Source organism: Neodiprion virginianus, chromosome 4 (genome assembly GCF_021901495.1).
Source record: "Neodiprion virginianus isolate iyNeoVirg1 chromosome 4, iyNeoVirg1.1, whole genome shotgun sequence".
Lineage (NCBI taxonomy): Eukaryota > Metazoa > Arthropoda > Insecta > Hymenoptera > Diprionidae > Neodiprion > Neodiprion virginianus.
This window is the reverse complement of record NC_060880.1, coordinates 25,836,770-25,853,272: the sequence shown is the minus strand read 5'-3', so window position 1 is coordinate 25,853,272 and position 16,503 is coordinate 25,836,770. Positions and strand designations below refer to the sequence as shown.

The 16,503-nt window shown below is 40.7% G+C and overlaps 1 protein-coding gene across 2 annotated transcripts in view; it reads right to left on the bottom strand.

Moving 5' to 3' along the window:
• The window catches only part of LOC124303515 (extracellular sulfatase SULF-1 homolog), an 85,788-nt gene that overhangs the window by 46,405 nt on the left and 22,880 nt on the right, over nucleotides 1-16,503 (bottom strand). For both annotated transcript variants that reach the window (XM_046760798.1, XM_046760796.1), the window contains exons 2-3: nucleotides 3,280-3,570; nucleotides 2,020-2,259 (exon numbers count right to left, since the gene is read on the bottom strand). In XM_046760798.1, the coding sequence (XP_046616754.1) occupies nucleotides 2,020-2,259; nucleotides 3,280-3,511 (472 nt within the window). In that variant the 5' untranslated portion in view covers nucleotides 3,512-3,570. The remainder of the gene's footprint in view (nucleotides 1-2,019; nucleotides 2,260-3,279; nucleotides 3,571-16,503) is intronic.

Genomic DNA, 16,503 nt, shown 5'->3' with positions numbered 1-16,503 from the left:
TGAGACAGAAGAGATGATTTGTTTCCAAAAAGAAACGAACCGGTTAGCTGGTAATATTTTCTGGGTAATCCACGATTCTAGGAAGATTAAGAAGCTTGAGAAGAAGAAGAAAAAAAGGCTCCACTTATTCGAGCTTACTGGAGCTTCAATGATGCAAGTTATTTTTCATTCATCACGTTCGCTACGAAGTGGAGTTTCATTCCAGAAATAGCCTCTTTATAGCCATGAATATAATGATGGGCACACGGTTTACAAGTGATACTAAAATCCCAATTACATCAACAAATGAATGAAAAGTAAAGGTTGCATATTTCACAGTGATTCATTCATCATTCACAATTGTGTGTAATGTTTTATCGAAATTGGAGCCCGTCATTATCATTCCGAAGATATTTATAAAAGTATTATATACGTTCGGAATTGAAAGTGTCCCCGCTCGAAATGACAGTTTACTCGTCACTTTCTGTCGAAACGTGAGGTGACGGACAATTTCGGCAAACGGAGTTTCGAGTGTTGGGGTGGAGAAAATCCATACCAATCACTCAGCCAGTCACGTTTGGTAAACAGATAGAGTTGAAATTGATTTTTGACGGATTGGAGATAGACTGCGGCTGAGCCGGCGTTGAACTTTGGAAGTGTTTGTCAAAAGCTCCGCGAGCAGACGTCAACTTCCTGCTCCTTTGGGTTGGATTGGGTTTGGTAGGAGCTTGATCCCGAGAAATGAATTCGGGTAAATGAAAATTATAAGTCCGAGAAAGTAAGAAAAAATCGTGCGGATTATGTCGGATGCGAGTACCATATGTTTAAAACGGAACTTCATTTTGGAAAACAATCACGTGACCTGATTGCCTTTTCCCTCCTTCTCGTCTTTCGGCCTTTTTGGATGCAAAAGGAAGTAGATTAAATTTTATTTTTCGCCCTTCGACCCCCACGAATTCTGCTGTCAAACTTTTCAACCTCACTCCAGCAGCACTGGCGGCAGCTGCTCCACTTCAACCAGATGAAATAATTCTCTCGCCAAATGCTTCTCTCGCAAGAAGACTTCGTTGACTTGTGTCCGCGATCGGTTTCAAATGACACATCGGTTTGTCACAAGATTTAATGATCCCTCTAATTTTCACCGAGGAAGTAGATTCAATGTTATCAATTCTATCTATCATCATTCCCGCTATCGTCGTCTGAATGGTGACTTTAGTGAGTTATATCATGTCCATTTGTAAGGACCGAGCCTGGAGGCGTCGATAAAGCCAGACGGCGTGGCGCTGGATCGTATTATTTAGCTAGCATAGATATCAGTGGAAGGAATTGCACGGCTTTATGCGATGTTATTCTATGGAGTGATGCTCATTTTTCACAAGCTAGTATGTTCAAGGAGGTGGAAAGATTGGATGTAAGAAAAGACACCACCTCGAGGCACATACGCAATTTAACAAGGAAGGTATCGCGATGGCCTGCAGGGCCAGAAAAGAACTTTTACGTGACAAGCATTTTCGTTGGTAAATAATCGATACGATAACCGCGATTGTACGCTAAAGCGTACAAAACAACCGAACACGAAACGAGTAAGACCGCCGACCAAATTACTATACTCGTTTCAAATAAATCTCCCGACCAATTAGCCGGTCCGACAAACTGTCGGCAAATTAACACGGTCTATCTTAATTTTTCTCTCTTTCGTTTCTTCTTTTTCTTTTTCTTCTACTCCTTCTTATGTATTACCGGAAGAAACGTCTCACTCTTCATGTACGCCTAACTCTAATAGGCAACAAACATCGTCAGGCTTTAATGACGAGGAGCATAGTCGAGTGTAACATGTGTTGACCATTATCAAAAACTTGAATTACATTTTCCGTCTGTAATTTTGGGATCGTTCGATTTCCTTTTTACGAACAGCAGTATTTCCGTTCTTATTAGATCGGACAATTTATAGCGCTCCATTCTGCCAATATAACTTACAAGACTTTTGACATTCATTATCAAACTCACTACCCTAAAAGTCGGTTCAACGTTTCGACTCACCAGTCCGATATCCAGCGTTGCTCAGATAAGCAGCAAACGAATGAGGTTCGTGGTCCCTCTGCCACTGAGGACTGCTGCAGTTATCGTTGTTGGTGAAAACTTCGTGATTGTGAACATATCTGCCAGTCAACAAGGAGCTTCGACTGGGACAGCACATTGGTGTCGTGACGTAGGCATGCCTGAGTTCCGCGCCCTCGTCTCTGATGCGTCTCAAAGTACGCGGCATGAAGTTGAGCGAACCTGAAGAAAAGTTGAGGATAAATTTTATCGTCAGTTGATTTTTTTACTGCAATGCTGGACACCCTTTCACCATATTTCAACAGCAGACGGAGAAATGTTCGCCGCTTAATTTTCTCATCATAAAATTGGAGAAGAAGGATAGAGTCCCTGAGATAGAACGCAGACTCGATTGAATTTTAGGTTTGATACACTGCTCAGGTAACAGGCCGGAAGTGACGCAAACAGAACCGGTCTTACTCTAGACCATTTGACTTGCTCCGCGGCGAGGGTCTTGGATCCAGAGCCGTTCAATACCGCCGTGTAATATAGATAAGCCTGCAGCATACCGTCTTAATTCCAGATAATTGCACACCCACGTAGAAAACTCGATATGCGTTTTCCGACTAATTTGATTCCCCAACGTTTCGACCGCCCATTCCTTGGTAAAACCTGTGCCCTTTGTATATGTATATATATATATATACATATATTATGTATAGGTATATACCAGCTGAGAGCTCACAGATACCGAGTCACCCACAATTCAATCTGTTGAATAAATTCTATTCAACTGGATTATCGAACAAAGCTCTTTCTCTAATTGTCGCTTCAAGTTCGGCTAATCTCATCATGTGGTTCTCGCGTTACTCCTATCCAGCCATTTATGCCTCTTATTAACGAAATCAGTATACATATGCGAGTTAACTCTGACGGATGAGACGAATGAATTTATTCGGTCGTTCATTTTTCTCTTCAATTATTACAACAAGAGTAATGTGTGATTCGAATGGCGATTCGGACTTTCTGAATTGGAAAAAAACGAGCACTTCACCGTAATATGAGTAGTGACAAGTGTCACGATAGAAAAAGACTCTCAAATAATTATATTATTTGTAGTGACGGATGATTAAAGTCAAACAACGATTATTAATAACTCTACCAGAGCACAGGAGACAGAGATAGAACCAGCGAAAAATGAAGGGAAAACAATTACTCGAAAGAATGCGTTAGATATTGCGGATTTCATATTTCCGAACTTACCGAGCTCGACGTCCTGGTCGTCGGTCAATATGAGGACGATATTGGGTTTCCGCTCCCTGGGTTGTTGATACGGAAGATAAGGGGAGTTCGGCTGGTTGTTGGCATGGTTGTTCTTGTGAGAGGCGCCGCGACGCTGAGCACCAAAGACGTCCTCAGCGGGGGCGTCATTGTCCGGGCGACGGGCACTCGCGGTCAAAATAAAAACCGCGAAAATCTGAAGTATTGCCTTCATGGTGACTGCTCTGCCAAAGCAACGTTTCGTCTCAGCCGAGTGTCATATCATCTTGAATACTGTAACAGTCGAAACGAGATCATTTTTACTATACGTCAACTAATATGCAGAAAAAGAAGCGACAGAGATATCAATTATACGCAGAATCAGAACGAAGATCACTCTCTTCGAGATTGACACACGCATTTCAGCAATTTCGCGCTGACAATACACCGTAATTGAAAATTACGGTAATGCAGAGATCCCGCAGGATATGCTGCAGTGAAAAGTGTCCGCGTTCCCACGGTGAGCTGTGACACTATATTATGAAGAGGCCTGGGCAAAAGGAAGAATTCGCATTACACAGACGGATGAAAGACGCGTGTGTGTATCGGGCAACATAGGTATACTTATCCCCCGAGCAGTTAAACACGCGGCGTTTCTTCTCGGTGTCACCCGTGGGAGAAGGAGGGTGAAGATATTAATTAAATTCCAACTATGTGCAATTCTTCTTCATGGGTGGCTGTGCACCGTCTTGATGCTGATATTATCACGACACGGATCCCTCACCCATCTTCGAGATTAATTATTTATAGTAATTAATTACTCGGAGTATTGTGCACGTATTGTATTGAAAAGTACGCACGAATCAGAGTGTAATTGCTCTCCCGCAGCGCTTCGACTTCTATAAATTCAAAATACACGCGGCGCAGCGTTCGCCGAAAGCTTTTGCCTGATTTGATTCACCCGAACCGTTGTTCAAACTGAGCATGTCTGCTCTGACGCTGATCGATACGCCAATCAACTAAATTCATTGATCACGCATATCGTTGAACTGCTGTGAAAAACAAACCTGGATTTCAGAATTTGATTTATCTTCTTCAATGATCCGTAAGGTTTTCAGCACGAAAATTGAACTGCCCTGCGTTACATTTAGCGATAGAATTGGTTAGAGTGCAATAAGTAGTGTAATAATATCAGCCCAATTGTCCAGAAGTTTTGATACTTCGATTTGAAAAGCGAAGCTTACATTTCCGGTTGCAATTAAAAGGAGTTCTGGACCAGTTTTGCGGTCTTGTGGAGCCAAAGTTGGTATTTACTAGCGATTTTTATTCGCGGCTCATTAGTTACATGCGGCTGCATTCCTCTCACATACGGCGAAGTGTTCTTCCATAGTACGTTTAAGAGGCAGTTAAGAAGGTATAACTTATTTTCCGAGATCGTAAAGTTTCCAGTGCCCTTTACTGTCCGGCACAAAGCAAGCCACATTTCTTCAGTAATATGTGCATGAATCGTCTCGATTTAACGTCGCAAAATAAAATAAAATGCATCTTCGAACTCGATCGCCTCGTGAATTCCGTCTTTCATGATTAAGTTCGAACGTTAAAATATACTGCAATGGCTCTAGAAATTTACAACGGGAAGAATGATAAAAATCGTTATCGTACGCAGCTGCATATATTGGTCTGCGGTTGGACAGTATCGGTATGCAAAAATGATGTGCAATGAAAGTATGATATACGTCCGTCATGTTTTTTTTTTTTAATTTAATTACGTGCACTTATAGCGATAAAGTTGGAGAATTAGTATTAACGACGGAATATATAATTTTATTCACGCACTTGGTTCTGAATTAATTAGTCTTAAAGCGATTATTTACATAACGAATTAATTAGAGCTAATTGTTATTCGATCAAGACGGTAAGCGAATAAAATGGCGATAGCCAATTGACCGTAGCGCGAACATTACCTGTAGAGCGTACGTAGACAATTTTGCCGTCGGTGTAGTTCGATTCCACGCAACATGATCGTCGTGTTACGCCTCGTCGTTTTATCCCGGACAACTGAGAAGCTCGAGAGATTCTCGATAAAGCGGCGGGATATATTCGCATGCAATTAGCGAGCAGCGGTACGTTTAGAGTCCAATAATTGGACCGGCGCGAGTTCCTCGAGAGTCGCAAGACCGGTCTTGACGTCACTGGTCTCGATTACCTTCGGCAGGCGTCATTTGTACCCTAAGATTCTAACGACGCTGATTGCATTCAGCGTCAATCTGCCGCACTCGTTCAAAGTCCCTTAACGTCACTAGCGCCCAGTAAGAACTCGATGAAAAGTCACGTTCGTTTCGTTAAAGCGCCGTTACGAGGCTTATTCATGCTGGACCCAACTTGTCCCCGAGAGTTTACCTAGTCAAGATCTAGTCTCTATTGCTCAGAGGAATAGGACAACTGACATGACACAAGGTGAATAAGGGGTTCGAGTCGATTGACTCATGGTTACGTTAAAAGACGTTCCCAGCTGCACGTGGAAAGCCTCAAAAGATCCCAGAATCCGGCACCATTGGTGTTCTTGAGAAGTCTTCTGGGAAGGTTCGGTCAAGTTTCGAAAGCTATGCTAGGAAGGCACTTCGATAGCCGGTATAGCCACGGTTCTCCTTCAGGATAGGCATAAGCTGGACACTCGTATGATACAGTGCCGTAGAGAGCAAATTGGTGTCGCCATTAAACGAGTTACTCCGGGTGTTTCGAACGACGTGGAATTCATTATGTAAAGAGACTTTCTGTCTCGAGAGTTGCCAGTGTAAGAGAAGAAGAGAAAAAAGAAATCTTCACTAAACGGGGGATGGCATTACCGGTTTCCGATCGGGAAAACGAAACGATCGCTTCCAAGAGAATATAACACCGTCGTTAATTTTTCAAAATCGCCAGTTTTTCAAATTTATATCTCCAACAATGAATTTTCTCGTAACTAATGATACCGCACATCCGCATATCATTTATTAGACGGTTTTGACCGTCTTGCGTGCTTCCCATCAGAAGCGTAAGATTCCAACATGTAAACATTCATCTACATACATTCTTACATCAGGTGCTCCAGAGACGAAAACTTTCTATTCAGAATATAACACCGCCCACGGTGTCGTCGAAGCTTTAAACTCAACGTAGAGTTGACCAATTGTTAGCTTAGACCGAATCTTGAGTTTTAAAAAATATCTCCCGGATTGCATAGTATTCAAATTGACTTATAAAAACGCCAAAAACTTTAAGGTACGCCTTCGAAGTTCGTACCTGACTCCAAAGCACATCATCGGTTGATAAAAACCACGACGCCATGAGACGGGAGAGAAAAGACCCCTATAAAGGTGAATCCGGAAGAGGGCGGGCACGTTCCATCAACGCCAGTTTTCGAGGAAATTCGGAGCGTCCGGAAATGGGCCCGGAAATGGGTTCGGTCGCAGATCGGCGTATGTCTTATCTGCATGCGGTTCCGGTTTGTCCCTGCAGCACGTACGTGCCTTCCAGTGGAATGGGGTATCGTCCGGCCACCTATTGTACCGACAAATCGACGATGGCCTCCGCAGAGTCCGGATACGAATGAACGTCGGTGTTGGTTCGGGAACGCCAAACGACACCGAGAGATATGCACGGAGCCCGCATTATCTGATTGTGCTAAATTCGGTTCTGTGGTACGTGTGAGAAGTGCCCAGGAAATGACGTGGGTACCAACCGTTCCCAACTTGTTCGAATTCTCCTCCCTCGCGGACGAACCGATGGACAATGGGCATGCCAACGCGTTACATTTGGCATGTCACGCAATGTGCTGCGTGGAATGCCTGCGAGGTGTTGGGCCATCTTGAAGGCGTGAAAATATTGCTTTAGCACCGTCTTCCGTACTTTTGTCATTATTTTTTTGTGACTATTTACTATCCAAAGCTACAAGGAAAAGATCTTTTCCTCTTTAATTCTTACTTCGTTTCGTACCAACTCAATATCAGACATCTTATTGGATTCACATCGGGAATAAAGACACAGTTCATTACTCTGAAGAAGGGGAAGCTTTCGAAGAAGGCTGTATGGTTTTTACTACAAAACAATGTACTTGGGGAGATTGCTACGACCATTCGTTTGATTCGTTTCGAACCGATCTTGAAGCCTTTTATCGCGCGTCACAGAGAATAAGTATCCGCGTTGGAAATAAGTTTGAAAATAAACCGAGCGCGCAATCGTGTACCCGTCTCTCTTCGAGTCAATTAATTTCCCTGCATCTGTAGAATGAGGAGTGACATTTAGGTGTTAGTAAACGAATTGTCGGGTTCTTAAAACCTCCGCGACTCCCGTCATCGAGTCATACCGGGAGCAAGCTGCTGTTAATAGCAGCCTGATGTTTTACTTTCAAAGTGATGAAACCATTCACTTTCCAAATTCCGTTTCTTCGGTATACATTCAGATATCGTTTACGCCATGGAAATAAGATATTGAGGAAAGAAAAAAGAAGATGGTATTATTTTCACAGCAAACAGGCAATTAATATCGTGTGCATATCGCAACCGTGTCTAAAGCTTGGACGGCTATTCGTAGACAGCGTCTGGCTTCACGATCCGCCTATTACACTAATTGTAAGAGATGCTGCTCAATGCTCAGTCTAATACGCCAGATAGTTCCAACGGACTCAATCGCCATTGACTAACTACATAACGCGTGGTAATAAAACTGAAAATTAGCATAAGGTCCGACTAAACAGTCGTTAACATTTCGTAAAAGGTGCATAAATTAGAACTTCAACACGCTCACCGCATCATGGATGTCCTCATTACTCGGATCCACTGCCGATCTCCGAGGCCATGTTTCAATTTCATCCCCGTGCGCATCAACTGCACGCGACTCTTTATCACCGTGTATCGTCGACAGATACAAACCAGGACAAGGGTTAGTTGAAGAGTTGAAACTCTTACGCCTGTACTTGTCGCATCTACTCGTCTGTCTTGCAAGATTCTTCTCACTCGCAAAGTCTCTCACCTCTTGACCTCACTCGCGGATAACTTGGGAGCGCAAAGAAAGCTGATCAAAGAATTCTCCCGTCTAAACGAAACAAAAACCGATAAGGAATAATATTTAGCCTCGACAACCGGAATTTCACGAAACTAAATTAGGGTTTGAAATTTCTTATTTTGCCTGATACGTTTGTGCCATACGAAGAAAAACCTGAATCCAATCACACCAGAAGATATCGTTAGTTAGTTACCAAAATCTACACGACTGTTAACGTGTCGGTGATAAATTGTAAATAAAGAAATTTGGTCAGCCCGTTTCAGAGTTGAGAAATTATCAAGTTGATTGCCTCCCAAACGAGTTTTTCGAAAATCCTAACATCTAAAGCGTAAGATTTGTAAGAAGTTTCAGTGGCGTATTTTCAATTTCCAAACACAACGAAAATCTTCCGGAAAAGTTTGTACTTATACAAAAATCTGTAATAGGGAATGGAAGAATACATAGAAGACCTCCTCGAGATACGCTCTTAGGTAACGGACTGCAATGATTTTCATTTTCCACGGTTTAAATCTAACGTGAAAAAAATGATGCCGGCATAGAAACAGGGGCTTAAACGATGGCGTTTAATTAAATCCCGGACCGATATAATACTGCGGCACCGAGTTCCTGAATCTTACGAAATTACGTAAAGGCGTAAAGGGAAGAGGCTCGATCCAAGGGGAATGTTATTAATGACAAGACTCATTCCGACCAACCGGCGGCAATTTTGTTCACCGACGAATATATACGCCCTGACACACTGAGTGTCGCGGCACGATCTTCCGAAGTGTTAGTGGAGGCTTCGAAGCCGGGCACGCGTGTTTGTTTAACGTTACGTAGACACGGGGTGTCGAAACACGTGATACCATTAAAAACAAATGTCGACTCCGAGTCTCCCTTCTGGCGATACTCGACACCCGTGTAACAAAAAAACCTTTCAAGCCTTTTAGCCCACCCGTGAATGGATGATAATTAGTGTTTTCTGGTAGGATGGAAACACTATATATTTTATGAACGTTTCATCAAATTTTGAAACAGCTTTTCCCAATTTTCCAACACTCTTGCACCGTCTTTACAATAAGATTGATTGCATTGAACGTAATTTTTTGGAGGATTTGACAGCTTTTATAAAAGGAAATCACCCTTCATTAACTCTGGTCGAATTCATTTCACTGATAAATGATTGTTCACTCCTTGGTCCGCTATTTTTAAGGCTTTCTTCAATAACGATCGAATAAATTACACTCTTTAATTTTGTACTAGTATTGAAAAAATAGGCGTAAGAAACGAAGCTGCCGCCCAGCTTTGCATTAAAGCAGTTTAAAACCTGTCCATACCATTTTGAAGCGAAAGTATGATATCGAGAACTGTGCAGTTTCGCGTATTTATTACACCGATTGCGAGTTCTTCAGAGTTTCTTGAATACGTGTGTAAAATTTTGCTTTGATTATACGTTGCCACGCAGCCCGATAACTCGTGGTCAAATTTCTGTACGTGTTTGCGGTTTCGTTCGGTCTCTGAATATCTCTCGCATATCGGGGATTATTGAACTCCTGTAACTGGCGGATTTGCGACGGAGTAGGAAAAAAACAGAACTCTGCGTATTTCCTCTCCGCTGCTGAGTCCGTTGAAACTAAACGCTATAAATACAATAATTTTATCCTCGCAAGTCGAATTTGGTTACTCTGTAGTTTCAGCAGGTATAAATTACGGCACCGAGTCAGGTGTAGACTTAAAGAAGTTAAAAGAGTTAAAAGTACAGTCTGAATTTCTATGAAATAAATGCATGGATCCTTTCCAATTCGCAGTCTGCAAAACTCGTCCGCATAACCGTATAATGCGCTTGCAATTCCGTTCAATTCAGTGCCAAAAAAATTCTCTCAGGGATATTTGAAACTGGGTCAAAGTTATAATCCACGGTTTATGAAGAATCGGATACCACGCAGAATGAAATTTACTCCGGCCCCTTTTTCCCTTATCCGAGATCGTGAAACGGTGCTGCGGTTATTTTCATTCGTTTCGCTGGTTGAAATGAAAATGAATATTCCGCGGATCTGAACTTGGATGATACCGTCTTTGTCGATAAATCACATTTTACAGAACACTTCAAAATATCTCCGAGTTCTCCGTAACATATTTTTTTTCTTCGCCGGATTCCGCAGTTTTCTCTGCTACGGCAGCTAGTTTTTCCGTCCCTCGTTTCGACGTGTTTCGTCATACAGAAACATGATAAGAGAGAGAGAGAGAGAGAAAGTCGAAAGGTGGGGAAGATAAGATACGTCAGCACACAAGCGACACTCGAAAGTGCAGAGCTGAGGTAAGTTTGGAGCGAAGCGGAAGGCGAGTCGTAGACGACGATCGTTACAAAACGGCAAGTTCCTTGGAAATTTGATCCATGGAGATCGAGGGGGTCACGTGGATAGATACGTACGGGGGCCGGCCAGTGCATGGATTGCTTTGATGTGCACTTCGGTTAATGCACGGCAGCGGTTTGCGGTGGAAGCCTGCAGCGGTTCAGCTTTGCCCCGCGAGATTGAAAAGAGGAAATGGGATTTGCGCGGGTGCATTTCTCTTTGTACGCTGTGCGCCCGTAAATCGACTTTGCAGTTTAAGCTCGCAGCGAACAACTTACGAGCCAATGAAAAAACAGACACATCTTAGAGTAATAGACGATGCGGTTTGTTGCCTCGTTTTTGCACCGAATCTGACTGAGCGAAAATTACACCACTGTGCGATTCGATGTTGCTTTTGTCGTTATTTTGTTCAAAATTACAATCAAACTCTTGCATTGTGTTCAACTCGCGCTCGTCTCTCGTCATAAATTTTACCCACCAAACAAAGAGACGAGGAACGTTTTAGGGTGAAATTATCTCGACTGTTACGGATTTCCAACTCACTGCACCGTGCAGAGCCTCGTATTAACTGATTGCGAGTCTCACCTGTGCAAACGTCGACGACACTGACTGATACGTTTAATCCCTCCACCCGGTCGCCGAAATGTTTTTCCGTCCATTTTTTTTTACAACCGTTTTGATACATTTTTATCGCGTTGCAGTAATGGAGGAACTTGTAATATTTTAGAGGTCAAGGTTCACTCGCGAATAATGCGGTTGAGGGGAAAAACGTTCCTATTGTACTTTTGTCGAGTGGAATTCGATCACTCGACAAAATTGATCGCGAATTCAATTCACTCGAGGCAAAATTGTGTTATAGATTTTTTTTTTCTCTATGTTATACGCAACGAAATGTAGCGATGGAAAGGAAAGTTGGAAATCGTCGAAAAGAAATTGGAAGAAACTTGAGATATTTGAGCGTGAAATCGATGAGAATATTATAGTCTCTGCACGAAAATCACGATTGAAAATATTTTACCCTAATTTTGATCGATCGAAATTTATGTTCTTGACAAAATTTTACTGTCTGCTGTGAACAGCTACTCGAAAGAAACTTGAATAAATAATCGGGATTAAATTGCACTAGCATCACTATTCGCAAAAAAAGTCCAGGTTTCAAGTTAGGAACGATAACGCAAAGAACAGCTGAAAAATTCAATCCGATTAAAATGGACGTTGTTTTTTTCCGAAATTAATTGAACAATCATTTTCCACACGTTTATTCGCGGTTTCGAATAACAGTTCGAAAGTTTTTTCAAGACCATAATCAGGAGAAAATACGTGAACGTTGTTGAACGAAAAAAAAAAAAAAAAAATCATAAACCATAATTAAAGCACAAGATAAAAAAATAATACAAAAAGAACGTATCGTATAAATAAGAGCAAAAATAAAAATCTCGAGTGAATTAGATTGTTTTGCCTTTCGCGTTTTTTACCAAAATGGGCTCTCTACACATAACGCTAACTTGATTTTCTACGGCTTTAAAATTCGGATGTATTTTTTTTTTTTTACCGGCGCGGAACGATTCGACGTGTGCATTGCCTCCAGGAGGGTCGAGGGGCCGGAGTTGAGGGTCAAAGGTCAATGGTCGGGGGGTGGAGACTGCAGGGACAAGGTAAATCAGAGGCGGACAGGACCTCGCGTACAACATTTATACCTACAAATGGAGCTGGCTGCGTGCCTGCGTCGGTGAACCGAGTGAAAATCTCAGCTATGGTTACCACAAGGTCGGCTTGAAAATTGTCATTTTTTTTTACCATAAACAAAAAATACACTCATTCTGGGTACGATGTGACATGATTCTTTGTTAACATCGTTACTCGTGTTATATTTTCTTGAAACAATTGTGATAATTTGATTTTTATGCGACAATAAACTGACATCAGGGTCTTATTTTGCTGAAGAAGTGTACGAAACTAAACGAAGATATTCGATGTTACTGCAACCTCATAAAACGCAGTATCGATCCACCTACAACCACAACAAATAGTTACTTTTACAAAATTAATATTTTTCAATTACAATAATATCGTAAACCGTTTTAATATATTGTAAACGGTAACATATTTTACTATAATTTTCTAATAACTATGTAAGAAATGAAATTTTTCTCAGGATGAACTCTTCGTCGAAAATTCCGCCTATAGGCCGCGGCTGCATGTCGAAGGCATGCAAGGAATGCGCTATTCGTCTCTCTAGCAATGGTGCAGCACCGCACAAACTCACGGAGCACGTGAATCGCAGGTTGTGAGATCCAAGATTTTCTCACGAAAATGATACCGGCGTAGCGCAAAAACACGTTGTTACCTTATAAGCGGGTCGCCTGCATTTCTCATTCGTCGAGTTGGACTCATCGTCATGTGTAAAGTGTTTCAGTAATTGATTCATTCGGCATTTAAGAGTGAGTTATATTATTGTCCGGGAGGAAGATTTTGCATAAAAAGCTGGTCTTTTTTTACCGGAGTGTGAAGATCAACGTGAAAAAAATTACACCAGTGAAATCAACAGTGAATGTGTATTGTAAAAGTATTTCAAATTAATACAGCCGAGTGACCGAGACAGCTAAACGTGGAATAATTATGGTGTATCAATAGGAAGAAGCACTAAATTTTACGCTACACGATGCGAATGATAAATTGAATGCTCGATCAAGTCGAAATGTACTTGGGTTTGGAATTTATAAGCTACACAAGTTACTAATATCGTACCAATAATTACACGGAACGTTCATTTTTATAAATTAAAAACTTGAACATTCTGTAAAATTATTGCTTTTGTCAGTGAACTGAAACACACCCTCCAAAGATGAATACATAAAATTTCTCATTCCTGGATCCTCGATTCTAAATATTTGTTCCATTTCTCCATTTCCAGCTGAACAAACAGTAGTTGTTAAATAGGTTATATCTATAAATATATCAGCCCGTAGAAACTTTGTGTATAAGACAAATAAGATATAAACGCATTAATTAAAGTTACGATTGAAGAAATTTAACCCAAGCTGATATCGTTGTTTAACTTTTAGAAGCTTTTTTCAGCTTGAAATTTTATACTGGCAAAGTTCGAACAATACATTACTTAAGAACATTATTTAAGCAAGGGATTAAATGGACTAAAACGTATCGATTGACGTGACCGATTTCTTTCTCAAAACGAATTTACAATTCACACAAAGCTTAGTTATGTATTCCTCATTTTATAAAGGTTATATTCTGCGACAAGATTGTTTGTTTCCAAAATGTAACGTCTCCGAGCTTCGCATTACTTGAAGCATGGAGAAAAGCACCTTGAGAATAACAGCAGCTGTAACAAAGTTCTATGTTTGTTTCACTTATCTCTTTTCCCTCCCCTTGTATTTATTTGTCTATTTATAGTCATTATATTCATTCTTGCGCTCTTCTTCTAATATTATACGAATCATTCGGATCGGTAGAGAATCTTAACCCTCCACGCAAACCTCACGATTCTCTGAGGATTATAGTCAGGGTCTCGAATGAATTTCGAAGGTACCTCAATAAGTTCCCGAAAGCGGTTTGGAGATTCCAGACCGATTGAATTGTCTGCGGTTTTGAGAGGACACACTTTTAATGGGAAAGAATTCTCGAAATACTCCGGATGTCTGGCGCATATCTTTTACACTGTAAGCAATTGATGAAGGATTGAATTTTTCGAATCCTTAACAATATCGTTACTGATTTTTTTCGATTTGATCCACGCATTCCTTAGAATAATAAATTCCCCAGCATTGAAATTGAATTTGATATTAGTTTAAGACATTTCCGGAAAACAATGTTTCCAAGAAATTTATGCAATATATATATCGAAAATCGTCATTCAAGTAAATTTTCAAAATAGTCTCAGAGTGAAGAAATTGAATAACTATCGAGCTCTAAACCACCGATAGTAGAATATTACAATTTCCATATTTTTGCGTTGTAGAGAAATTATGTACTGATTGAAAAATAACACTTATTTCTAATTTCTTATCCGCATAATTTTCCTATACACGAAACCTTGTAAACCTTCTACCATTATTCGCATACAAAATGATCGGTAATAAAATACAAAAGCAAAAAAAATCTCAAACACATTGAAAGAAAAGGTAAGCCTCAGAGTTCGTCAACGGTGAAGGGATCGTTACACGTTTCTAGTTTATTCAATTACGAGTGCAGCAGATATTATTAACATTCAGGGACTGTTGTTGTTGCCACCAGGAAACGAGAAGGGTAAACCGGAAAAACTAATCCCGCAAAGTACACACGGCGTCCGCTAAACGGAGTAAAGAACTCGAGACCCTGGAATTGTTTCACCGCCAGCTGTACCTACAATCTCATCAAACGCCCGTGTTAACAAGGGCAACAAGTACATGTACGTGCTTATATTCGTTTCGGGAAAACAACTTGGAATCGAAGAAACGACACGGCGGAAGAGCCGAAGTCAATTAACGGTATTGGCGGTAACAGATTGATAGACTTGATAATGTTAGATAAAAACTACTCTCGGTATGCAACGTTAAGTTTCAGACCGTTGAAGAATTCGGTTCACATGCCGACTGCAGCGGCAATGAATCATTTACAAAGTGGACGTGTACAGATTTATGAAACCTGTGTGTAGTTATAACTGATTATATAATTGTATTGTATACAAGGCTGTTAATTGTTCCGTATCGCCTAGCTGGTGGTCACGCATCTTGTTGTTAACACGTTATACCCATAACAATCATATGTCGGCATCGTTACAATTGTCATTATCTTCCACTTTCTGCACACGTAGGTAGTTAATTTTTTGAAAATAAACGTGCCGTTGTGACGATCTTGTTTCCTTCGGAAATGGTTCAATTATTCTTTTGCAACTTTACACGAGATGTAATTATTTGATCTTCTGCTGGATTCTCAATGTCACATGCAGAATATCGAGAAGGTTGGTGAATCAGGAATCAATACATTTTGTTAAATTTATTACGATATAGTCGGAAATTTAGAATTCAACAAATTTTTATATCCGTAAGCAACGAAGATTTTTCTGAAAACTGCGAACCAAAGCAATACTAATGTTATAAACTAGGGTCTGTATTTCAGATACTTTGATATTTTTTGATATCGGTAAATAATCGAAGAAACAGCAATAATTAATTTACTATCCCTTCCCCCACAAAAAAAAAAAAAAAAAAAAAAAATCCATGTCTATGAACGTGCGAACAATGATTAGTCTAACAAACTAAAACATCGTGACGTGAAATCGAATGATTCTATCAGATTTTACATAATTTTAACGCTATCGCGCTTGTTTAAAATTTCATTAATTGCATTTCAAGAGTTTTTAGCAAATCATCGTACCTTACGAATATAATGAATTGATAATTAATTCGACAAATTCTCAGTGTTCGATTATCTTGTGATAAAATTACCGAAAAGGAAAAGGTGAATATAAATTTTCGACAGCAACGCAGCAGCCTAGCGCGTTTGATCATCCCCCTAATTTTCCAGCTCGGATGATCGTGACGTAATTGTTTTCCTGCTTATCCTGAGGATATGTACTCAGGTATACCGGCAGGTGATACGAACCCGTCAAAGGCTGATTGTGAGATTATTACATCAGGACTCATGCATGCGGCACGGGTTCTCCGGAGTTGTTAGTAACTTCGATCTGTCTAAACTGTCGGGGAACGGTATCCATTTATCTTAACGTGTTAAACTAGTTGGAAACAAGTCGACACTGCAGAGTTAACCGACTGACTGACTGATTGACTTGCTGACTGACTGACTGACTGACTGACTGAATGACTGGCCATGCGTTCGCTCGTTATCCGAT